An 11,149-nucleotide genomic window follows, 5' to 3' on the forward strand; every position below is an offset into this window, starting at 1 on the left:
TTTGGCTATTAAAAATTGTATTAACCTCCAAAAATAAGAGAGTAAATGTCTGTTAACACTTTTTCCTTTTATGCTGATGTGAAGAAAATTCCTCTCTCATCCTGGTACTGTCAAACAGGATGAACATTTACAGAGAATGAGAGTGGGGAGTGATGAAAAAGTCAACAGCTTTTGCAGTCAGTTTGTATAAATTAAGATAAACGTGATATTGAAGCAAACCCAAATGTTTCTAATGTTTTCCTATAGAATCTCCTGCTGCTGTACAATAAGATACACTCTCAGACTATGACAACATTAGTCCGTGTCTTTGTAAGGTGCAGTCTTTTTCCTACCATATCATGCATAGGTGCCACACTTCTATATAGCCAGGTAACTGCTCATCTAAGGTGCATTTTGAAACATACCTTATCCTGCTTTGGAACCTGTGCCGAAATGGAAAGTAGTTGCTCTGTATCCAGGAATTTTGAGATAACTGTAAAACAAAAGTAAACAGATCAGAAATTGAATGGAAATCATAACAAAATCTATTTTTTTTTTTTATGAACACAATTATTTAGTGAAACTTTTGTTAATCTTTTTCTTCCATTCTATCTTCACAAATTATTTACCAGGGAAAAAAAAACAGGTTAAAAATTGCTGCTATCTAAATTATGTTGTCATAACTACACAGACTGTACCGAAGCATGTAGCGATTATTTTACAGGTGGACATATATCAATTTGGTAATATTCTTTTAGTGTGATTGAATCACACGTCTCTTGTGATAAAGATCAAGATGACACGATCCAGCTCCAGGTGCACTGACTCATACTCTGCTGTTGTGTTCTGTTTAGTTTGTCTGGACCACTATGAAGCAACAGGAAAAAACACCCATACACAACAACAGAACATCAGTGATGCCTTTATTTGTTTTTAATGTATACATTATGTACACCCGAATACTTCCAACTAGTCACAGAGGTAGAGACAAACTCACATTCTTTGAAAAAGGTATTGGCTGACTTCTACCCATTTAATCTGAGAAATTCGCTTTTCTTAGCAAAATCCTTGAGAAAAACATCACTATCATAATAAAGATTATTTCCACTACGTGTCACCTGGCAAATAATTACAATTCAAACATATTGAGTCACGTTGCATACTTTCACAGATTAGAAAGAAAGTGTTTTAACATAAATTGAATATGACGCATTAAAAATAAACTACTACTTAGTTGAATACACTCAGAAAACCAAAGACGGTAAATGTCAAATGAGGGTTCCAGGTAAGAGTACCCTACAGATTTGAAGCGCGCTTTGGGGACACCCAGCGCCTCCTGTTCACTGTACATTATGTGAACTGCAGCAGCTGAGACCCTGGGATGTGTGACCTGCAAAAACCATGAACATTAAAGTAACATTTATAAATCACAAACATGTTATTTGGCTTCCTTATGGACTGAAAGTGACAGGAGTGAAGCATCTAAACGTGATCTGTCCCACATTCATTCTTCACCACTCTGCAGCGGTTCTAGCAGGAGCTTCACACGTTTTCCCCCATTTAAGAGTTTAGATGCCAAAATATCCCAATAAGAACCATAATGCTTGTTTACATCTGGAGTTGTCTTAAATATACGTCCTCCTATGCATGTTACAGAACACTGTAACCCTGCTTTGTATATTAACATGTAATACATGCCACTAAAACCGTATCAATTAACTGACTAGACAAAGTTTTCCTCTGGAATTTAACACGTGCATTAAAACTCCTCCAAACCGAAGCCCAGCTCTACTAGGCCGTCCCACAAGCGCAGGGCTTGAGCTCTGGTTTGAGCCCGATGCCGCACTCCCCGCGCCGGGCTGCAGTACCGCGCTGTGGCCACCGGGCGGCAGCACCAGCGACACCCGGCGGCCGGTGCACCGCGGGAGCACCGGGGCGCCACCGCGCATGCGCGGAACCGGGGCTGAACGTCCGCGTGCGTGCGGGGGTGACCTGCACCGGGGTGACCACCCGGGATCACCCACAGCAAACGAGCCACCCGGGACAACGCGGAACAGAGAATCCGCTCTAGAGAACCACCCCACCCAGAGAACCCTCCTCGGCGGAACCTCCCGGCGGCCCGTTCGAGCTCTCTAGTGCCCTATTTGCGTAGCCACGCCTCTGATTTGCATTTCTCCGCCCCATCCTCGCCCCGCCTGCCGTTCCCATGCGCCCCGCCCCTCCTCTTATCTCTCGCAATCTGATTTGCAGGCTTCGAATCTCAATTTGCATTCTCCCCGCCTACTCACCTCCCTGCCCAAGCCCCGAGGAGATTTGCATATCCGGCACGACGCTCTGCTCTGTTCTGTTTCTATTCGACCCCATCTATTTCTATTATTTCTACTTCTATTAATTCTCGTTCTATTTCTTTTCCTGTTTTCTGTTTCTTTCCCTGCGAAGTACAAACCACACCTGATCTCACAGATGTCCAGTGTAACCTGTAGCTGCTTTTGGTAAATATGAGCAGAACTGTACAGCACACGGTTTTCCCAGCAACATGAAGCAGAGAGCGTATTCAAAAAAAAAAAAAAACAAACCACAAACACAAAGACGACACACAGCCTTGTAAGTCGGGTGATTAATTCTATTCAGTATGCTTTTACTTAAGTTAGATTACAAGAAAACTAAATTGGGCTCGCCCAGTGCCCTGTGAGTAGTAAAAACCATCACCACACAGTCAGTCACTCAGCAGAGAGCTCGCAGCAGCTCCCCGGCTGCCGCAGTTATGGAACGAAGCGTCTGGCTCGCACACAGAGCCCCCCAGCCCCTGCTCCCACCGCTGACCAGGTGCGGGTGCCGTTCTGCTCCCTGGGGGCAGCTCAGGCCTTTCCCTCAAGTGCACCCGCCAGAGACATTTCCGGGTAAGGATGAGTTTTTTAATCCTTTCTATAAACAGAATTTCTTTGCATTTTAAAAACCTTGTACATCACTGACATTGACTCCTATGTCTCTTTTTACACATACGTATGTATTTAGGGAATATATTTGATTCATATACATCATCTATTTCCACTGTAATATATATCTACTTAGACATCTACACACTTGCGTATGCATTTACATGTATATATCTGCTTAAACTTATACAGAATATCTGTTTATGCTTATATATATCACCACTTATTATCTAGAATATCCATTTATAGTTACGCACCTGTTTAGCCTTCTCTTTGGACACAAATATCTTTCTAGACTTGCAGATGTTGGCATATTGTTACAATCATATTATTACATTTATGTATATTTAGACAGAGCTATCGATTCACACTTGGCGTGTGGCACGATGAGCAGTGACACGTGGCCAGCTGCACGGCTCAAGCACGAGGGACACCCCGACCTGCCAGGGAAAAGCGCCACTGAGAGCCAGACAGAAACAAAGTACGTCAGAGCACGCTGTCAAATATTGGGGAAACACTCATAGCATCCAGTTGCCTCTCTTTTTCAGTTTTTAGAACAAATACCCATCTGCTTAAGTACACCTAATAAATTATATGCTGCACCTACTCAACAATTACTCTTAACTATGGAAGTCAACATGTAAATTAGACCATTTTATTTGCTTTAAGTTTCATTGATAGGAAAATCAGTGAGATAGAAGACATGGGTTTACTTTAAAAAATAAATAAATATCCCCATTCCTGCAGTGCAGCATAAGGCTACGAAAAAGGAGCGTCAGACTCACGAACACTTTTGGCTGCACTGCAGCACACAGGGGAACACGTTTCTGTGACCGTGACAGCTCGACTGTCGCAACCGGGAACCCAAAGCCCAGCGGTGCCACCAACCTTTGCCAGGCCTGCCGTGCTGGGCTCTGCGGAAGGAAATGGACTTTGGTTGGTTGTTTCAAAGAAAATGAACAGTCCTGTTGTTGATGAGGCCACTGCCCACTACATCACCTGGGAAGATCCACTCGGAGGGCAGGTTCATAAAATGCAGCTTCTTGGAATGAGGAATGCTGCCGTTTTGGAAGATTTCTTACCAACTGAAGTCAGAACTACACACTGTAGGTTAAGAGAAAAAAGTCACTATTGAAACAATAACTCATCCAAACCACACATGGACTCACCGCCACCAGTTACGAGGCTGAAAGTGCTTCTTGGGAACACCTGGCAAACACGCAGAACAAAACCGATTTGCCCAGGTGCCTGTATCTCTGTCAGCTTTTTGAGTACTATTCTAAGATATTTTAAAAACCTATTGAGTGAAAAAGAACAAAGCATTTGTCATTGAATCAGGTTGTTTCTTCTGGACATCTGAACTCTTACAAACACCTCCTTTCCTCTTTTAGTACAAAATCATTTCCATAGTATCATTCAATAGTAAGCCCACAGAAACAGAAGATTACGCTTTCAGGAAGAGAAAATAACCAGAGGGAGGTGAGCTCTGCACAGGTGTACCGTGCTCCAGAACAGACCTTATTTTTAGTACTCCTGGTAAAATATTTCGTATTAAAAATATAGAAGGAGAGTCAGTGCATTCTTAATGTTAACTTTAAAGTCCACTCTACAAGTACCTCAGGAAAAGTGCAGACACGCGTCCTAGCCGTACCTTGTACGGGCAGACCGCTCTGGATTCCTTCTGTCTGTCTGGTACTTCTGTAGCAGAAGACGGGGCAACCGCGGTGAAACGGTGGCAGCAGACATCCAGCTGAAAGAGGAAAAGCCCTTCAGAACAAAGCTGGAGAGGAACCTGACACTTCCTTTTTTCTTGTGAAGGCTACAGTTGAGTGGAGAAAAAAGTATTTTGCACCATCTTCAGTACAGCTGTTGATACGGCCACTGGAGCGTTTGCGTTTTTTGGATAACCAGGCCATTTTTGACTCATTGGCAGTCTGAGTTCCCTAGAACACATTTTCCCAGATACACACAGAACACAGACACAGATATCACCCAAGTATAGCCAAGATTTCCTTCCTCGCCCTGGATGCTGTCATTGAAGAGCCCAGCAGCCCATCCGTCCTCGTGAACCGCCCCACTGAAAAAAAAAAAAAATTATCTTTTCCAGGCTGTTTCTTCAAAGGGTAAAGATATTTTAAATTGCAGTTATCTTTTCCAACAAAGTGATTTTGTGATTCCTTTGAAAAGGAGGGTAAGCTTGCCAGAGAAAGATAGGGACAGGGAGCAAGACAAGGTGACACAGAGAGAGGGGCAAAAGGGCCAGGGAGCAGGGCAAAGGGAAGAAGAGGCCAAAATGAGAGACAAGGAGCAGGAGACAGAGACGGTGGGAAAAATCCTAGAATGGGCAGTGGCAGAGACAGACAAAGGAGAAGTGGGCGCCGGGCTGCGGGACAGAGACAGGAAGGAGGAAACGCAGTGACAGGGAGCAGGGCAGAGCGACAGAGAAACAAAAACAAAGAGGGAAGAGGACAGAGAAACCAGGAGTAAGACAAGAAGAAGGGCAGAGAAACAGGAACCGGGGTGGGTAGGGAGCAGGACCAAGAGATGGGGCGAGGATGGAGATGGAGGAAGAAACCTGGGATGGCCAACAGGACAGGGAAGAATATGACTGTGGGTAGGGAGCAGGACACAGGGATACAGCGAGAAACAATGGGACAGGGAGCAGCATTAAAGGTCAGAAAGAATAAGAGATGAACAGGAAGGAGGAATGGAACGCTGAGATGCTGAACAAGAAACGCCAGCAACAGTGAGCAAGACAAACGAATAGAGAGAGAAGGGCAAGGCAGGAAGAAGAGAGATAGGAAGGTGGGAGATAAGAGCTGCACGTACAGGTACTGAGAAGAAAAGAACAGCAGGGAACAGGCCAGAGAAACTGTGGGGAAAAAAAGAGACTGATGCAGATCAAGACAAAGATATGGAAAAGGGAAAAACAGCTATAGAAGATGGAGCAGGACACAAAAATAGAGAGAAAAGGAGAGGTATAGGGAAGCAAAATTTTAAAATAATAATAATAAACCAAAACCACCACCAAGGAGGGGCAGGGAGGCACCAGGACACACAAGCCGGGGACGAGGCCCCGAGGGCCAGGGACTCACAGCGGCTCTCGCTTTCGGTGGCTGCCAGGAGGCTTCTAACAGCTCAGACGCTCCCGTCTCCTTCTCTCCTCCCTTCCTCTCCGGTAACTCGGGGCGCTCGGCCGTCCTCAGCCTAGGAGAACACGGTGGGGTGTCAGGGCTCCTACGAGACGAGGCTTCGGGGACATGGAGCCTCGCTGGCTCGCTCGCCAGGCAGCCGTCCCGCTCCAGGATACGCGCACGGACCCTGCCGCGCACGTTGGCCCCCGGCCCGCCACACGCCGCGCAGAGGGAGCCTTCGCCACCCGGAGAGAGGGGCTCGCTCTCTCGCCCGCTGCAGGAAGCGGACATTGGGCCGATGGCCCCGCATTTCTTCCTCTTTACCTCTCCCCAACCTCTCTGGCTCCAGCAGCAGCAGCCCCCGTCCACGCACGGGACGTGCTCCCCTGTCCCTTCTCCCGCCACGCTGCCAGACGAGCCTCGCCAGCCCGAGGCGGGCGCAGCCAACGGCATCCCCCGGGCTGGGAGTGAACGGCCACATCCTCAGCGCGGCCTCTGGGAGAGGGAGAGAAGAAGCAGCGGCCGTTAGCACCGTAGCTCACCCCTGCCCCAGCCTGCTCCTTCCGCAGGGGCCACCGGAGAGGTGCCGAGGGCCGGCTTGCCGCCTTCACGACGGGGCTTGGGAGCGGCCCAGGAACACGGGACGGGTTCGCAGGAGCTGCCGGAGCTGGGGGCGGCTGCACGGGGCGAGCGGGGCCGCGGGAGGAGGCTTGGCGGGAGCTCTGGCGAGCTGGGGACGCACCCGGCGTCTGCCCCCGGCCGGCTGTCGCCTCCTGCTCCTCTCCCGCACGCTGGGGACGGAGGACGGCGCCGCGTCTCCCACCTGGGCGCTGCTCCCCAGGTTCCATTCCCCGCCTGGGCTGGGGGGTCTGCTGAGCATCGGGCGTTCACAGCTCCCCCTCAGAAACACAGAAATTCCAAATTAGAGTTCAGCCTCTGAAAAAAGTAGAGCAGGAGAAAGCACAGGAATTAGTCAGAAGAAGGGACAGGAGAGCAGCTGAGCTAACGGAGGATTCGAGGGAAACGGGCCACCTCAAAACACAAGGCATCCTCAAAAAACCAGAGCAACTGCAGCAACGCCAGACAGCATTAAGACAAACTGACACCGTTTAGGACACGCTCAGCATAAAAGCAAACACATCCACCGGTGCAGGAAAGCATCTCGCCCCTTCCCCACAGCACCGCCACAGGACACAGCCCTGTGAGGCCACGGGATGGGCTAGTACTGAAACGGAGAAATAAGCTTGACAGTAGAGTCAATTACACCGTTAAGCAGGCAATGTTTCTTTCATCTGCACTGGGGAGCTCTGGGGGTCGTCCTCTGTAAGTGCTCCCACGACTGGATACTCTTGCATTGCTTATAGTCACACAGCTGCTACATATTAATTACAATTGCTTTAAATTTTGAACATACTATATATCTAGCCTAAGAAATAATTGATGAAGTTACTTATAAATGTTTAGTTTCTCACTCACAACACATCTATTAGTTAAATATAAACTAAGCTCTCAGCTTCTAAACAATGTGTTATTAAATCTTCTGTCTCCCTCTTGTCGTGCAGAAGGATCTAAAACGTGAAAAACATCCCCTCATCGTGCAGGCGGTCAGAAAGCATTTACCTCACGTGAACCGGTTAATGAAGGGTACATCTTCTATAACTTCATCGCAGTATACATTAACTTGGTAGCTTCTCTTGAATTCCCCCCTTTTCAATATACTTGCAAACTCTTTGGCAGTATAAATCTACGAAATATTATCATCTCGCGTTGTGGTACAGCACAATTATTTGTTACCCACTAGCGGTACCAAACAGACCACTGTAGCGTAATGTAAGTAAAAACGACTAGCATCAAAATCAGAGTCCTAAGATCAATGCTGACAGAACTGCGAAGCCGCAGCTCCTGCCGGTTCTGGCGTTGGTTTCTGGCACTTCTGACCGCTTCGGGTCAAACGGCGCCTCTTCCCCCGGCCGTGCGCTGCAGTACCCGAGTTTCGCCACAGGGCGGCAGCACTGAGACCGCCGCGGCAGCCCCGGGCGAGCGGTCGTGCCGCGTTTCGCGGGAACCCCGCAAAATAAACCCCAGAAAACAAACGCGACAAAACAAAAAAGCACACAGAGAGCCGCGGAACGAAAGCCGCACGTACAGGACACAGAACCCGCCGGGCCTCGCCCCGAGCTCCCGGCGAAGCGGCGCCCGACCCGCCACGCCACCGAGCCTGCAACCGCGCCTTCGCTCCCACCAGCTTCGCCAGCTCGGCCGTAAGGGCAGCGGGGAAACCGAACCGAACGCCTCCTCACCGCGCCGGCCCATCCCACTCCCCCCGTTCCAACGGCACGGTCACCCTCGCCGCGGACGCAGTCACCTGCCGCCTCTTTCGCCGCTCCGTTCCCCTCGCACTCTCCCACCGTCCCGCGGCGGGAGGCTCCCGGCTGTCGCCTCCTTCCCCTCTGCCTTTCTGCCGCCTCCGGGGACCTCACGAAGGGCTGCCCTGAGCCGCCTACCTCCAGGTCCCCGGGCGCCGGTTGCAGCAACCGCTCCGCAACCGCCCCGACCCCCGTTCCCGTTAATTCCCGGTACCCACCCCGAGACACCACGGACCCGCTCGCCAGGACCCGCGCTGATTGGCTGCTTTCCACCCCCCCACACTGTCCTCCTATTGGATGCTCCGTCCGGTGCCCAGGAGCCAGCAACGCCCGCCCCTCCGGCAAAATGATAGCCTGCCTAGGCACGTCAATCACCATTTTCTCCGCCTATCAGCGCTCGCAGTTTGGGCATGCACAGTAGGGAGGCAGCAGCACCCGCCCCCTTCCGCAACACGATTGGCTGCCGAGAACCAGTCAATCACCATTCTCTCGGCCCATCAGTACTCGCAGTTTGCTCATGCGCAGTACGGAGCCTCCGACACCCGCCCCTCCGGCAATCTGAGTGGCGGACAGAATGGCAATTGACGTGCCTTGGCAGCCTATCAGCGATCCGCCCCCCCCCCCCAGCCTTCCCGCGCCATCTGATTGGCCCGCTCTGCACCCTCACCCGTCTGCTCTCCGCCCTGCCGGGACCCCCACGCCCTTTGCCCGCGCGGCTTCCAGCAGCCGCGTTTGAAAGGAAACAACAAAGCGCGCTCCTTTGCTTTACGCTGACAAGGGGGGCGGGTGGTCACCTACCCTTAAATTCATTGTGAACAGAGAGAGCCCTAAGGAGCTCCGGCCGGCAGGTTTCTCTCCCCTGTGCCCGGGACCGAGGAGACGCCGCCGCCTCCTGCCGCCGCCTCGCCCGTTCCCCTCGCAGCGGGGCCTCCCCGGGAGAGCCGGGGGCCTCGTTTTTTCCCGGCTGCTCGTCCGACCGCTGCCCCCCCCTTTCTGACGGGCACGACGCCGCCCGCAGCGGCAGAGTCCCCCTCTTACCCCCGGCACGGGCACCGGGCGCCGCTCCCCAGCTGCAGTTCCGGGCGGTGGCCACCAGACGGCAGCACCAAGCGCGGTCACGCAGCGCCCCCCGGGCCCCGCAGCGCGGGCGCTTTTTCTTGACCCGTGGGCAGCCTGAGCTCCCCGAACGCGCTTTCCCAGAGCCGCGCACATGGCAGACACACTGATAAAAGATAATAGCCCGACATTGCTAAAATGTGTTTTTTTCCTAAAGATGCCTTCTGTCCTAATAAAATACATTGCCTCTCCCTGTGCCCCGTGTCTTGTCTGCAGCAGTAACTCGGCTCGCCCGCAGCTGTGGCAGCTCTGCTGCTGCTACAGGGTCAGTTCCAGCCCTTACCCTCGGCTGAGCAGCAGCCGGGCAGGCGCTGCTGCTCTGGGCGCTGCGCATCCTTCAGGAACGGTTCTCAAACGATCCTGTGCAACGATGTCCAGAGCCAGGACCCCCGCGGCGGGGGACAGGAGCACACGGCCGGGCCCGTCCCGGCTCGGGGCTGTTTCCGCAGTCGCTGTGAGCTGATCCGTGAGCTGGAACCAACCTCCCCATGCCCCGGCCCGGCCCTTTGTCCCCGGCTTTCCCAGGGCAGCGCAGCGGGCTGGGTCACACCAACTGTTCTCTGCTGGCACCACCCAGCCGGGTCACCTGTGTCTGCGGTTGTGGGGACACCCCACGGGCTCCCTGGAAACGGACATCACAGCACTGAGAGGGGGCGTTCAGGAGCCTCTGCGCTTTTGGGTTGGTTTGTTTGGGTTTTTTTTCCTTTTGTTGTTTTGATCGTTAGCTTCTTGTTGTCGGTTGGTTTGTTTTTAAGCTGTTACTCTATATAGCTCATCCATGGTGCTTATAGAGCATGGGTAAATCTACCCTGCTTCCTCACAGGAGACAACCATCTCGCTTTACAACAGGTGATTGAATCTGCTATAGAAAAGTTCAACCACCTCCTGTACAGCAAAGGATAAAAGAAAGTATGGATTTTTGTTGCATCTAATCCCCAATGCAAGTACCCATTAACAATACATTAGCAGTGGGTTCCTTCAAATATTCACAGTGAAGGTAGTTCCTGGCACGATTGTATTAGCGTTCTTACTATTTTACGGGAGAAACACAGGGCACAGCTGATTTTGCCCACGTGCAGCGCAGTGATCACACGGGTGTGGTGAACCGGGTGGAAGGCCCTAGAAAAGGAAAATCAGCCTCCGGGTGCAGGGCCAAAACAGAAATCCTTTTCAAACTGTGCCATTTTAAAAAGCTACCAGGGGTATAAAGCAGAAAAAAGAGCAGTGAATGTGTATAATGACACAATTCGATGGTTCTCCAGTTCCATGATGTGCTCTTTTACTAACAGTGTCTGCTGGAGTGGATACCCTGGACACCAACAAGCGGGTCCTGGTGCTGTGCCCATGGTGATTCATCCACTGTGGCCGTGGCTGTCAGGCCCTGATACAATAGACACAAAACCTTGGGAGGGAGGTGATCACAGTAGAACGCTTAAAGATAATGAGCTAGCAGACTTGATTTAATCTTTATTTAAAAATACACATGGCTGCTGTCTTTTCTACAGTTTAGGTAGGACGGGCTCCAATATCTCTATGAATTACAATACATGACAAAAATTAAAGGGGGAAAGCTCTATTTTTACAATGGTAAATACAGTCTAAATCAATTTGGGAAACA

At 50.9% G+C, this 11,149-nt stretch overlaps 1 protein-coding gene across 3 annotated transcripts; it reads right to left on the bottom strand.

The window, feature by feature from the left end:
* Nucleotides 1-2,618: 2,618 nt before the first annotated feature.
* LOC139828250 (uncharacterized) lies at nucleotides 2,619-8,609 on the bottom strand. Of its 3 annotated transcripts, none has more exons than XR_011739644.1 (6): nucleotides 8,415-8,609; nucleotides 6,592-6,985; nucleotides 6,011-6,122; nucleotides 4,567-4,992; nucleotides 3,915-4,019; nucleotides 2,619-3,829 (listed from the first exon to the last, which is right to left on the bottom strand). XR_011739644.1 is itself a non-coding variant. In XM_071809865.1 (6 exons), exons 2-4 carry the CDS (start codon nucleotides 6,895-6,897, stop codon nucleotides 4,948-4,950), a joined length of 681 nt encoding a protein of 226 aa, XP_071665966.1. In that variant the 5' UTR covers nucleotides 6,898-6,985; nucleotides 8,415-8,609; the 3' UTR covers nucleotides 2,619-3,829; nucleotides 3,915-4,019; nucleotides 4,567-4,947. The 3 variants fall into 3 exon arrangements, 2 of the variants coding, with proteins under 2 accessions (XP_071665966.1, XP_071665967.1); XM_071809865.1 differs by having other exon boundaries at nucleotides 6,374-6,985; XM_071809866.1 differs by having other exon boundaries at nucleotides 4,532-4,992; nucleotides 6,374-6,985.
* Between the last annotated feature and the right edge of the window lie 2,540 nt (nucleotides 8,610-11,149).

The sequence above is a fragment of the Patagioenas fasciata genome, chromosome 6 (genome assembly GCF_037038585.1).
Source record: "Patagioenas fasciata isolate bPatFas1 chromosome 6, bPatFas1.hap1, whole genome shotgun sequence".
Lineage (NCBI taxonomy): Eukaryota > Metazoa > Chordata > Aves > Columbiformes > Columbidae > Patagioenas > Patagioenas fasciata.

Coding starts and splice junctions, on each gene's coding strand:
- LOC139828250 (XM_071809865.1), bottom strand. CDS start 6,897: ATGGAACCTGGGGAGCAGCGCCCAGGTGGGAGACGCGGCGCCGTCCTC. Junction 6,123..6,373: donor GCCAGAGAGGTTGGGGAGAG/GTAAAGAGGAAG, acceptor GTGTTCTCCTAG/GCTGAGGACGGCCGAGCGCC. Junction 4,993..6,010: donor CACCGAAAGCGAGAGCCGCT/GTGAGTCCCTGG, acceptor TTTTTTTTTCAG/TGGGGCGGTTCACGAGGACG.